The 14,179-nt window shown below is 38.0% G+C and overlaps 1 protein-coding gene across 2 annotated transcripts in view; it reads left to right on the forward strand.

Annotated features, from left to right (window-relative positions):
- The window catches only part of LOC136864457 (tRNA methyltransferase 10 homolog A), a 110,439-nt gene that overhangs the window by 62,044 nt on the left and 34,216 nt on the right, over positions 1–14,179 (forward strand). For both annotated transcript variants that reach the window (XM_067141468.2, XM_067141469.2), the window contains exons 3-4: positions 12,934–13,077; positions 13,178–13,324. In XM_067141468.2, the coding sequence (XP_066997569.1) occupies positions 12,934–13,077; positions 13,178–13,324 (291 nt within the window). The remainder of the gene's footprint in view (positions 1–12,933; positions 13,078–13,177; positions 13,325–14,179) is intronic.

Raw genomic sequence — 14,179 nt, forward strand, 5'->3', positions numbered from 1 at the left:
AAGAGTGGGACAATTTAAGACAGACATTTGTGGAAGCAGCAATTGATGTATGCGGAAAAACTAAAGGAAAGGAGACACAGTCGTGGACAGGCAAAATAAATAAATAAATAAATAAATGAATGGAAGGAAGGAACAAGGTGAAGAAAGAAATGGATAAGGAAAAGCAAAAACATATCAGAGGGATGAGAATAAGATAGAAAGGTTACATGTGGAATACAAAAGATTGAAACTACAAGTAAAGAGGAGTATCAAGGAAGAAAAGGAAAAATGTTTGGGGAGAGTTTACCAACAAAATTGGGCAAGATAGTCAAGGAAATCAGAAACTATTATACAGAGTAATAAAATCGAAAAGAATAAATCAAGAAAAAATCAAGGCATTAGAGAGGGAAGATGGATCCATAGTACATGATGAAAAGGGTCTTCAGAAGGTGATGGCAAAGTATTTTGAAAAACTTTATAGTGAGGATGACTGCTCGGAGGAGGAAGGAGATAAGAAAATGGAAGTAATAGATGGATAAAAAGAAGAGAATACGATAACATGGTTGGAACTTGAAAGGGCAGTGAAAGCAATGACCAAATGTAAAACAAGTGGCAAAGACGAATTCAATGCTGATATGATTAAGGCAGCAGGAGGCATTGGACTACAGTGGCTATACAGAGCCCTCAATGCCATATGAAAGGATACCTGAAGATTGGCAACAAGGAAGCATTGTACCACTGTTCAAAAAAGGAAATTAGGAAGAAATCTGAAAATTATAGAGGTATAACCCTATTATCACATGGGCTAAAAATAATGGAGAAAGTCATAGACAAAAGACTGAGGGATATATAGAAACACAGTTAGAGGAAGAACAGTATGGCTCAAGACCAAATAGATCAACAGTGGACTTGATATTTACAGTGCGAACGATAATGGAAAATCATCTAGAAAGGAACAAGGAAATCACATTCATATTTTTGGATTTGGAAATAGCTTATGATACAGATAAAAGACTTATGGGAATGCCTACTGAAAAGGAATGTACCAAAATCATTAATTAACAAGATAAAAATATTATATCGTGAGAGTAAAAGCAGTGTACAAGTGGGGAGTGGTGACTCTGAAACATTTAAAAAAAAAAAAAAAAAAAAAGAGTCTTGAGCAAGGAAGTGCACTGTCACCATTATTGTTTATTATATTGATGGATGAAATCATAAAATGTGTAAAACAGAGTATCAGTAGTGATGAAGTGAATGCTATGGTATTTGCAGATGATTTGGGGAAAGGGAGAAAAGGAAGTACAAAGGAGACTGGACATTTGGATTCAAAATCTGAAGGAGTTTGGAATGGTACTTGGTAGAAAGAAAACTGTAGTCAGGAAACATGTGCTGTATATATATTAATATGAGTTTAGGCTGATTCCAGAGAATTGTCAACCAAGAGGGAAAGAAGTAAAGTTTAAAATAAAACTCAACAATTGTTTTTATGATAAAGCATTAAAATTTATTAATTTTATGATATGTATTCATTTATTGATGTCTTTCAATTGTTAATTGTGTGGTTAATTGAATCTTTATTTGCAGTCTAAATTCATTTGATATTTCTCAATGTTTTAGGAATTATTGTTTATTATGATGAAAAGATATCAAAATATTTATGGTAAATGTTAATTCTATTGCTCTTTCTCTTCATAGTAAGGTACTTATTTAGGTTATTAACAGTTTTTATAAGGTATAATAAGGCGACGAATTTATAGCTGCGGGCCGTGTAAACACGCGACGAAAAAGGTATAAACGTTTCTGTAGACGAAAAGTGCGTGGCTCAATTTAAATAAAATTTGGTATGCAAAGCCAATACTGTACACCCTTTCAAACTGCTATATCACTCGATTAAAATTTCAAATGGATTCATATGAAGCTGATAGTAAAATACGTCGCGTGTTTACGACGTTCTCGCAAGCGCGCGGCCGGGGAGTTCCCCGTCGCATGGAGCCATGTGTACAGGAATGATGGAGACGAAACTGAGTGGTACCAGTGGCAAAGTGATGATGAAAATCACATATCCCGAATTCAAGAATCTGGCACAGTTCAAGAGTGTTTTGATAAACTAGTAAAATCGTGCCCCTTGTTTATGAAACACACATTTATTAAAAGAATGCAAAGCAAAATGTTCGATGTAAGAAAAAACAAACGACTGAAAATTCAATGGTTTTGCAAGTGGATTTCGCGGAGAATTTCACTATTCTTCCACAAGATGAAATTCAGGGTTATTGGCATTACCGACAAATTACGATATTTACTCCTGTTGCGTGATTTGCGGGAGGAAATCACGCTTAATATGCGATTATAACTGACCATGTAGAGCATGACAAATATGCCACGCACTAAGTTTTAGGCAGAGTATTAACAGACATCAAGGAGAAACGACTAGAAATCACAAGTGTGTATCTTCTCGGACGGGGCGGCGAGCCAGTTCAAGCAAAGGTTCATGTTCGCAAACCTAACGTTTTTTTAGAAAACTTTTGGAAAGAATGTAACTTTTTTTGCGTCTGTTCACGGGAAATGTGTTGTTGACGGTATGGCGGACCACTAAAACGTAATTTGACTGTTGCTCTATGTGCATAAAGGGACCTTATAAACGTGCACGATGTCGTGGAAGTAGCGAAAAGAAATTCAGCGAACACAAATGTTATATTTGTTCCTTCTGAAGATGTTGAAAGGAGTAAACCCCTTCTGAAAAGCCGCTTCCCCGATGTCTGGTGCAGTACCAGGAACACATGATTTTCACTATGTGGAGTCAATAAAAAAAATACATAGTTCAGACAAGAAAATATTATTATTCAGAAACAACTACCACACACATTCTACATCCAGACTACAAGATCGAAGCAGATGACAAAAATACACCCCGTGATACGACTTTTGAAGTGGGAGACTTCGTCCTTGGAAAATACAGCGGAAAGAAACATTCCAAGTATCATGTTTGTACCATAGCTGAAAGTGATGATGTTTATTTTATAACCAGTTTTCGCAAGTGCCACGATGAAGCTAAACTGTTTTGTGAACCACGGACGAAAGACGAGTGCTTTTAAAATAAAAGTGAAATCGAAAGAAAATTACCGGTGCCTCGTTTTACTCGTGGGAAATGGTATTTTGATGAGTCTACACCAGGAGCAGAATGAACATAAATTGTTTTTTCATTTTATATTTTTTTCTGATCAGGCTTTCATTCAAACTGTAGGCTACGTACTGGTAAGCGTCGAATGTCCAGATATTTTTAAATATTTTAGTTCATTTTACATTCACTGTTATTAGTGTTAAATAAATGCGTGACAATTCATAAAAACACTTTACTTAGGCCACATGTCCGGACCAGTATATGTAGTTATATATTATTATTATTATTATTGGGAGGAAGGAAGCTTGTAGTTTTACGTAACCGATAATCACACTATCATAAGAGACGGAACCTCATGTTTTACGTGAAATCCGAACCACCACGTCGAAAATCACAGATGCATTAATCGGGACTCGAACCCAGTCCGTCTTGGTGGTTGCAAGCAGTTTGACCGCTGCGCCATCTTGCCCCTCCCCGATTATTACTTGCTGCGATATTAAATATAAGTTTTATCATTCAGTGATCGTATTTGATGCGAAGTTAAAGATTTATTAGCCCCTCATGCTATGTCGCCATAGCGCAGATTCGCGTGTGTAATCCCGCGACGCTGTCAAGTAAACACGCGACGATCGCTTTTAAATATATTACGCAGACATTAACGAAACTTACACGTGTAGTTTTTTTTTTTTTTTTCACAAAATGTGCATTTGACCTTCTTGTAAACAATATATTAACATTACTGATAAAAGTTACCACAATTCGCAAAATTTAGAAAAAACGTAAAGGTATGCGAAGTTTAAAGTCCGTCCCATGTAAACACCGATCGCTATATTTAAAAGTTTATAAAATCGCATACATCAGGTTTATTATAATGAAATTTGTGGGGGGTTATTAAGTATCATCTAGGCATTATTAGGCATAAATCTCAATTTCTTTAGGTGGTAAGTTTCATATATATGTTAAGAAGAAATGTACAAATGTAAACACGCGACGCCTGGAATTGGCCTTTAGTTAATGTGAGAATCCGTAATTAATAGTATATAAATTATTATTACCTATATATATATATATATATATATATATATATATATGATGTATAATCCACAACAATATTGTGCAACACACTGTAATATCCAGAATAAGGCACTAGTTGGTTGCAGAAAGTTCTTTACATTGTAACTAGGCGATTAGGCACTCTAGAATTTACGAGAAGATATGTTGTATTGCAAGCTGTCCACTTCATGACCGTATCGATGAATTCAATCAATAAATTATTAAACAAATTAATTTAAAGCACCACCTAATCGATACTTTATTTCTTGCCTTTTGGCAGAATTATAAAAACATTATCATGTCCTGTATATCAATCTAGCCGATTCTGCAGCCAGTTACTGTCTTTAGCTTTTACTGTAAAATTAACAAAATGGACATAAACCCTTTTGCTTCTCAGGTACGGTTTTATGTTATTATTGGCCCTATCAATAAATACTACATAATTAAAGTTATGTATTATTCAATTTCCTATCATTTATGTCTTATAAATTTTTACCGTACCGGCTATGATAACAGAGATACTGGTATTCATGAATTTGGATTTTTGTTGCTAAGTCCATATCAGCGCCGAGGTTCGAGAAAATGGGTGAACAGAATTTAATGAAAATCGATATGTAAAGTCGGAGAATAAGGAACTACCGTCTACGCTACAAATAGTTTTATTCACCCTGTTCGGAATGGTAGTGTATACACGCAGTGTAGATAAAACCAGGTATATAATTCTATCAGTTAAATTTATTGTTCAAAAATCATCTAATAATTCTACCGCACACTTAATTATATCCCTCTTCTTAGTTCTATTCAGAGGAAAGCAACGGGAAACTACCTCACTCCTCATTTCCCTAGTATGCCTCTTCAGTGATGCCTAGGCCATCTATGACAGCTGATGGCAGAGCTGTTGAGGATCCAACCAGCCTTAGGGCTGAGGACTCAACATACACAACACATACATAGTTCTATTCAGACACCACTCAAATTAAGTTATTTTGACTATTCTCTTCATTAACAGTACTCACACAAAAGGAACCTAGAGCCCGATACCTACATACATCTGTCCCTCGCGAGATAAAAACGACTGCCCTGGGGTGATGCTTCCAAAGCCTTATATTAGCTGAGAAGTTTCCCCCTCTCACATTTCCTATACACTCTGTTCTCGGTGTATCTGAGGCGCAATAGTGCGATAATCAGGTGACCAATGATCTTATAGTATGGTTAAGACTCACCCGTACAAAATCTGATCGCAGAATCTCCTGTAATAAATAAATGTCTTCAAATTTCCGCTCGCTCACAGGATTCCCCCTGTCAAGTGGGTCTGAAGACATTTAACACATGGCCTCTGTAACTTTCCACTGTTATGTAATCATCTATTACTTCTTTTCACAGAAGATTATCACCATATAGGATGTCACACACTCTAAATAAATTCACAAATCACGAACAGCTCTTTTGAATCATTGTACAGTGTAGTATTATTAAAATTGTTAATTCCTTTATTATAGAAGACAAAGTTGGTCATGCTGTTTTAAAGATGATTCTCAGATTATGATGCTAAAAAGTGTACCTCTCGCACTTACCAACAACATGTGGTGGGGATGACTTCTCCCTTATTTTCATCCAGGGATTCCCTAGCTCTGCTTGGGGGAAATACTTTCTAGCCACACCTGTTGCGTTCCAAGCTTCGAGTTCCCATGAACTCGCTACCAGACAAAGAAATGCGCGCCCACTTGATCACTATAGTCCATCTTCTTAGTAAGCGTCTTTCTGGACGATCGAGGTGTGGCCTGGCCTTGTGCAAGGAACTATGGGAGCGTTCGCACTGGTAGTGGGGGAAGTACTTGATCTTTTCCTCCAGTTGATACAGTTGAGTTCAGGCAGCGGACGTAGCCCAGAGCTTGTCATGTGTTTAATCTCCCCGCTCCAGGCGTGAAATGTTCTCAGGTCGGGGTGGTCTTAATGCAATGGGTGTACATACACCACACTAACTCAAATGTGTAAGAATTACTTAATATGATAAACTATTGAAAGTAAAAAAATGTATATTTTACAAATCGAGTCTTTCATATCGATTGTCTGCATTAAACCTTGTCAGTTAAGTGCACAGGCCTTCGAGCATAACGTTCTAAAATTTCAGTTTTATTCCAGTACGGAAATACTTCATATTTTTCGTAGTAAATGTTGGTGACATCAACAAATCAGAGGGTAATACCTAAAAGAATTCATATAGAACGATGCTTTCAATGCAATGTCAAATATATCTCGGTGTATAGCAAAAGAAAAGATCATTCTTTTGGCACTCTGTAGCCTATCATATATTCTTGAGCCGTTTATTACTCATTGTCAAAATATGACATCTGTTATATAAAAATGAAAAGTTTGAACCATTTGGTAGAAAATCAGTTGCAACTGGTAATACTCCAAAAAAAAAAAAAAGAAAAAAAAAGGAAGTTCATTTGAAACTGTACTGTATGCCAAAGAAAGGCGCATCAGTACACGCTATCAGCTCATCAATCGCCTAATGAATAGGAGGAAGTTGTTTTCACTGACAGCCGAGAGATATAATCTACTTAACCTGATTTCTAGTGAAATACGTATAAAAGAGATCAATTAATGAAAATTTGTCAGGAAAATGCAGAAAAATCCGTAACTGTCAAAGGTATTTCACTCGCCATTCCACAGTTTGTAGTCTCTCAACTAAAATCTTTTCCACAATTTCTGGTCTCTCAACTAAAATCCCACCCTTTGATTGGCATTTCTTCCAACGAAATCCCAAGTCACGCATTATTCTTTGCAGAGTGAGTGGTTGCACTGCACTATGTCGTCCTCTTCCAATGCTTCATAAGGGCTTTTTAAAGTAGGCACTTCTTTTCTCACAGCGTAAAATTCAAGAATCTTTCTCCTAATAACTGCCTTTACAAAATCATCAACTAGAACTAAATTATTTTTTTCACCTTGTTCTCCTGTCAGAGTCCTAAAGTTAATTCACCCCTAGCCAGACTCAACAATCCCTCCTCCATTATCATCTTCAACAGTGTTTTCCCCACTCTTGTCGCTCCTGAAACTGTCTGCACAACATTCAATTTCAAGTTGTGTCTCGCTTCATAACTTCCATATCTTCACTCACTTTATAAACAATTTCACGTGCCTGATCTTTTGAGTGGTCCCCCAGATTTAGAAGGAGACCTAGAAGCCATGGTCGTCACTTTAGTAATTTCAACTTAGGCCGCACGTAACAACACGCACCGCTTGAGAGACGTTTTTACTTCAGTGCTAGCCTGGCGATTGGACCTGCTGCAGGAGTGGGAGGACAATAGCTCCCACCACTGCATGCGCAACCATTTCTCGTGCAGGACGCTTTCAACCAAAATGGACTATAGTCCTTGGTTCATGTCCCTGTCAGGTACAGTATATCAGGGCATGCACTTGTTTACTTGTATGTGTTTAGTAAGAATGCGCTGCTGCGAGATAGTATCTATCAGAGAAGAAGCACGTGTCATGCTGTATGTCCTTTCCATTCATGAGATCAAAAGTCCAGTGACAAAAAAAAATTTGTATGACCTACTGGCAAAAAACATGTTATTTCTTCTTGTAAACCGGACTTAACTCTCTATATTATATTGTTATTTTTATTTTGCTTGATGCTCTTGTCAGCATGAAGAAACAAATTGCAGTGCTATGATGCACAAGCTGGTTATTTCATATTTTGGTGGAAGAAGACATGCAGGAACTTCATTTAAGAAGCCATACCGTAAGTTGCAAATGTTAAATTCCTATTGTGACTTAAGGTATGGTTTTGTAAGACTGCAAAGCTTGTTTCCGAGATTATTTTGAAGACTTTCCCATATGGTCACAGCACTGTTACTCCTTCCATCATATAGTTAAAGGATTAGGTTAACAGATGGTATTCAAATTTAAAAAAATCGATATTTCTCGTCCTTCCTGCCTTTTTCCTTCGTAGTGCAAAATATTGTTATGCGACGTAAGGTATGGAATCCTGGAGAGTATCACATATTCAATCTAGTGGTATGATAATTTCCATATATATTTTTCTTCTACCTGAAAATTCTGTAGCTTATTTCTTCAACCACCGGGTTGCATTTGCTACAGTTTCCTGCCGTTCCATTTACGTCATTATTTCCTGTTTTGAGCAACTTTTCACAAACTTATCCATTCTGAATAACTCATGAATCACACAGTCATTCACTTCTTTGCGTCACAATAATGCACTGTATTAAAGAGTCTATATATACTCTATACTAAACACCACTATTTTAAGCGTTGAACTAAAGTAACTGATTCAAACTTACGAGGCGGCCAGAGCTGGAATGGCCGGCCACCATCTCAGTAGTTGTTGTAACATGGGTCAAAAGTTTGTAAGAGTTTCTATAAGGAAACGGAACAAGGTAAATTTATTTTGTTTTTATAGCGCACGGTGGTCTGTGATACACTTTTCATTAGTTTAAAATTTTTTAAAAAGAAATGCAAATGTAGTTATAAAATGGTAGTTAAAATAACGAATCTCCATATGAAATTGAGCTCTGAACTGCGGTTTTCCTAAACTTGTTTTAAGTCAAGATGGTGTTTAAATTAGAAGCAAACTATACCGTAGGGAAGTTAATTTTTTTTCTCTAAGGGGCTACTTTAACATACTTCAAAATTAGGGATTCTTTATATATTTAATCGTGATTTTAATAAAGCTCTGCTTATTCGGGAGATCGTGGGTTCGAACCCCACTGTCGGCAGCCCTGAAGATGGTTTTCCGTGGTTTCCCATTTTCACACCAGGCAAATGCTGGGGCTGTACCTTAATTAAGGCCACGGCCGCTTCCTCCCCGCTCCTAGCCCTTCCCTGTCCCATCGTCGCCATAAGACCTATCTGTGTTGGTGCGACGACGTAAAGCAAAAAAAAAAAAAAAAAAAAAAAAAAAGCTCTGCTTATTGACTTACGAGTGTCAGCCGAATTCTATTGCTGGTAGTTCAGCCAGTTTCCGTCAGATGCCGCAGCGTCACAAAGCCTTGTCCTTGAAGAGGGACGATGACAGATTAGCTCTTACCCATGCAGGGATGTGGTGAGCGAGATCTTCAGCTGCTATCAGTCGCTTCCTCACCCTTGCTTCATAACAAGCAGCAGTGGACATGCTGACAATACTTCGTTACTCGCTAGTTGTGGTATGACCTTTCAGTAGCATGTTATATTTTTTACCGAGTGCAATGGAATGGCAAAATGCTTGTTTTGTAATAAGACATTAACCTTTATTAAAAATTTTAACACTGGGCGAGTTGGCCATGCGGCTGTGAGCTTGCATCCGGGAGATGGTGGGTTCGAATCCCACTGTCGGTGGCTTAATTAAGTTACAGCCCCAGCATTTGCCTGGTGTGAAAATGGGAAACCATGGAAAACCATCTTCAGGGCTGCCGACAGTGGGATTCGAACCCGCTTCTGAATTTTCAGACATATCACTAAGAATATAAAAAACACTGCACTAAACAAAAGAAACACTTTTGAATCAGTTGTTCGCAAAACTAGGAGCGTGCGATTCCAGAAACACAACAATGACAACAAAAACAGATGAACAGCTGGTTATTCTAGATTCAGAACAGCAGCGCCAACCAGAAAGGTACCAGCAGTTTACCGAGAAACCAACCAAGCGGTGTCACTTAACTGGTTTCTGAACTAAATACGAAATTCAACGTAATGCCTGATCATTATAGGACGTTTCTTGACTGGTTTCAGCACCAAAATGTGCGTATACCCTCTTAGTAACATATTCTGCCATTAAATCATTTTTCCATTTTTTGGCACTTGACTGCTTTCTGAAATAATTGATTCAATTAAGGCCACGGCCGCTTCCTTCCCACTCCTAGCCCTTTCCTGTCCCATCGTCACCATAAGACCTGTCTATGTCGGTGTGACGTAAAGCAACTAGAAAAAAAAAAAAAAAAAAAAAGACACTCGATGAAGAGGGATATATCAAAGTGAGGAGCCCGGCACAAGTAAGTGGAAATAAAGCTAGGACTCAGCTACTGTAAGGGGTCCGTAGTCGCCAACCCAGACTCCCAAGTTCAGAGCCCATGGGCCCCACTTTAGTTGCCTCTTACGACAGGCAGGGGATACTGTGGGTGTTATTCTACTACCCCCACCTACAGAGGGAAGTTGCAGTGCCCCTCAGCTGTTGCGTTCTTTACCAGCACCGTTTCAGAGTTTCATAACGGGTAGGTATACAAAACCGTTGTTTACAATCCTTGTATTTCTTGGAAATGGGGTTTTCCAATGTAACTAGAATAACTCACAGGTCAGATAGGTCATTCCGGTGACCGCCGTTGCTATTGGTTAAAGCGCCTGACGTCACTGAGAGCGAAAATGAAGTGGTATTTTTTTTAACTTAGTAGTTACTCTAATTACACTCCACTCAAGTCATGAAATACAGAACTAATGGATATTTAGATGCTGTAACATTTATTATTTAAAACTTATACGAAAACATACGACTTCAAATCTCTCTTTGTAAAGACAGAGAGACTCTCACAACGGCTCGAAGGTTGGAACGCAGGCCTTCTGCCCCTTGGCAGGTTCGATCCTGGCTCAGTGCGGTGGTATTGGAAGGTCGACACGTTAAAGAACTCTTGCGGGACAACGTTCCAGCACCTCTGCGTCTCCGAAAACAAGTTATTTGATCGAATTGAAATTTTAACACAATATGCAATGGGATGTTTTATACATTGTTTATATATTTCAGAACTGTTTGTTATCAAGGGGAAAAAAACTGTTATAAATTTGTAATGCTTTTTTTTACTCAGGGTTGTTGGAAAATTCCGTTCTTGGCCGCGTTACTATCTTTATCGTATGTCCAAAGTATCACTGTGTGACTAAAAAATGCGTAAATTAATTAACTTCTGTTATATCAGTTTGTATTTTCATTGGATAGAATTATATTATGTATCACTGACTGGCCGGTACAGGGAAAGACGTGAGGCGGGGACAGGGTTGATGCACTACTTCATTTCAACATTGGAAACAGTGTCCGGTGTGCTGACCTTTGGTCACAGGGGTCCCGGGTTCGATTCCCAGCAGGGTCGGGAATTTTAACCATAATTGGTCAATTTCTCTGGCATGGGGGCTGGGTGTATGTGTTGTCTCCATCATCATTTCATCCTCATCATGACGCGCAGGTCGTCGCCTACGGGTGTCAAATCAAAAGACCTGCATCTGGCAAGCCGAACTTGTCTTCGGACACTCCCGGCACTAAAAGCCATATGCCATTTCATTTATATTTGTCGGAAACAGTACCTTATTTTGACTGCTTTGCTCAGCACTAACCCAAGCTCAATAATTTCCTGGAATGTTTCGCATTCCGTACAAATGTCAACACCATGCAAGTACTGTATCACAACTTCCTGGTGACAGACTATGTGACGCTGGAGGGTGAGAGGGGAATCGCTCGCTCGGCCTTGGCCTTTCTTACTGACATCTATGCACCCGCGATGTGAACTATCAGTGGAGTTAGCTGTCGACATCAACGAGACTAGTGGCGATATTTTGAAATAAAATGTGGTTCTAGAGCTGACTCCGGTCACCTCTTAACTAAAACTGTTTACTTCTCGAACATTGCAGTTATGTAAATATTTGAAATTTGTAATTAGAAATTAATTTCATTTGCCCCTCGATTTGGTTTATTGCTATACTTCAAAAGATAATTGATTGCAAATATTATTTTTCCATTGTTTGATATAGGCTAGAGAAGTGGTAGTTTAATACTGCAGCATCCATTAATTGTCTCGTTGGGTGCTTGAGCCGTGGAGCACCCATGTAGTCACTGCCTGTGTGATGTAGTTCCTGTGAACCAAGTCAAACAACACTAACTCACTTCTTGTGCAGGTCTTAAAATTTCTAATAAGGCATAGTTTACTGGATTATTTTCAGTTCTCAGTGGTAACTTTTATTAAATTCAAGCTCATGTATATTCTCCTCTTCCTTCCTTCCTTCCTTCCTTCCTTCCTTCCTTCCTTCCTTCCTTCCTTCCTTCCTTCCTTCCCTTTTCCCAATTACCTGGGGTCGGCAGTTTGTATGGATGTAGCCCAGTTTTAAAGCTGGACACCTTTTCTGAAGCCATTCTTATATGGAGGGATATATTTGCTGCTGCGTGCTTTTGTGGTGGCTTCTGGTGTGATGTCTTGTACGTAAATGCAGATGTGTATTAAGACAAACACAAACATCCAGCCCCCAAGCTAGAGGAATTGACCAGACATGGTTAAAATCCCTGATCCGTCCACGAATCAAACTCGACGGACCCTCTGAACCAAAAGCCACTATGCTGATCATTCAAGCAAGAGTTGCCTGTGTGGATCCGTGGTAGAGTATCAACCTGCGGATCCCAACATAGCAGAATCAAACTCGTCGGTGGTAACTGGATTTTTTAAGGGCGGAATAAAGTCCATTCAACACTCCGTGTTGTATGTCGGCATGTAAACAATCTCTGGTGATACATTAGTGTATACCTGACAAAATTAATTAAAACTCAGCCATAGACATCCTAGATAGATTTGGTTTACTCTGCCATATAGTAGGCCTAGAGTAAAACAAAGATGAAATTGACAAGCAGCCAGCCACATAGCATCAAATTAAAATGTCTGCACATGGTAGCTGTGATATATGATTATTATTATTCATATTTTATTATTATTATTATTATTATTATTATTATTATTATTATTATTATTATTATTATTATTATCATTATTATTATTATTATTATTATTTATTATTGACAGTTTCATTTTTAATTTTAGGCTTTATCAAAATGTGTCAAACAAGTTGGCCACTGTTATAGTTTAAACAGACGAGCTAAGAATCCCATGCAGCTGTATATAACAAGTTTTAATGGCAAGTCTAAAGAACAAATGGCAAAAAATGTGGGATATGGTAACTGGGACGTATGTATTATTTTTATATTTTACATTAATTAATGTCAAGTATTTATTTTCTACAAATTTAGTGGTCTGAATTATTTTGGTTTCCTTTTTTTTTTTTCAGATTCATTTCAGGACTGAAAACTACCTGGATATTTTCAAAAAAGACGATGTTGTCTACTTATGCAGTGAATCTGAGAATGTTTTATCATCCCTAAGTGAGGATAAAGTATATGTTATTGGAGGTTTAGTGGATCACAATGCTCATAAGGTATTTTATAACTTTCAAATATTAAAGAGTATAAACAGAATAAACATAAATGCTTCTATAGTTCTAAACTATTTTCATCAGTTTATAATATTTAATTAGGAAAAAAGTGTGATTTGATAGAATCTGATGATGTTCCTACAAGGATGAAATATGTCATTCTTTGTTTGATACACAGTTCAAAAAAATTAGGGGAACATGTTTTTGAACGTATGCCATGCTCCACAAAACAATACCTCACACCCAGGTATATTCTCATCTGAACATTTATTCTTTACCGTTGTAGTATACAAAAGAATATCGATGGATTTGCGTTCATTTTCAGAACACAAATGGAAATGTCCAAATAGGGGCGAAAACAATGTGATAACAGTCCTCCAGGGCGGACTTTTATCACAGTTGGAGAGCTTCAGTATGGTGTATGTCCTCCACGAGCATTTATCACAGCTTGGCACCTACGTGGCATGCTCTGTATAAGTCGACGGAGGTCATGTTGCAGTATCAAATCCCATTCTTCAATGAGAGCCTGTACGAGGTCTTGGAGAGTCTATGGAGGAAAAGGACGCCAACGAACACTTCTGTCAAGCCTATCCCACACATGCTCGATGGGATTAAGGTCGGGACTCACTGCTGGCCATTCCATCTCTTAAATGTCCAGTTCCCGCAATACAGCTCTGCGAGAGGGAAAATTGGTGCAAATATTAATTTATAGGAAGGGGAGTTAGGGATTGGAATAACTTACCAAGGGAGATGTTCAATAAACTTCCAATACAATTGAAATCAATTAAGAAAAGGCTAGGAAAACAACAGATAGGGAATCTGCCACCTGGGCGACTGCCCTAAACGCAGATCACTATT

This window comes from Anabrus simplex, chromosome 2 (assembly GCF_040414725.1).
Source record: "Anabrus simplex isolate iqAnaSimp1 chromosome 2, ASM4041472v1, whole genome shotgun sequence".
NCBI lineage: Eukaryota > Metazoa > Arthropoda > Insecta > Orthoptera > Tettigoniidae > Anabrus > Anabrus simplex.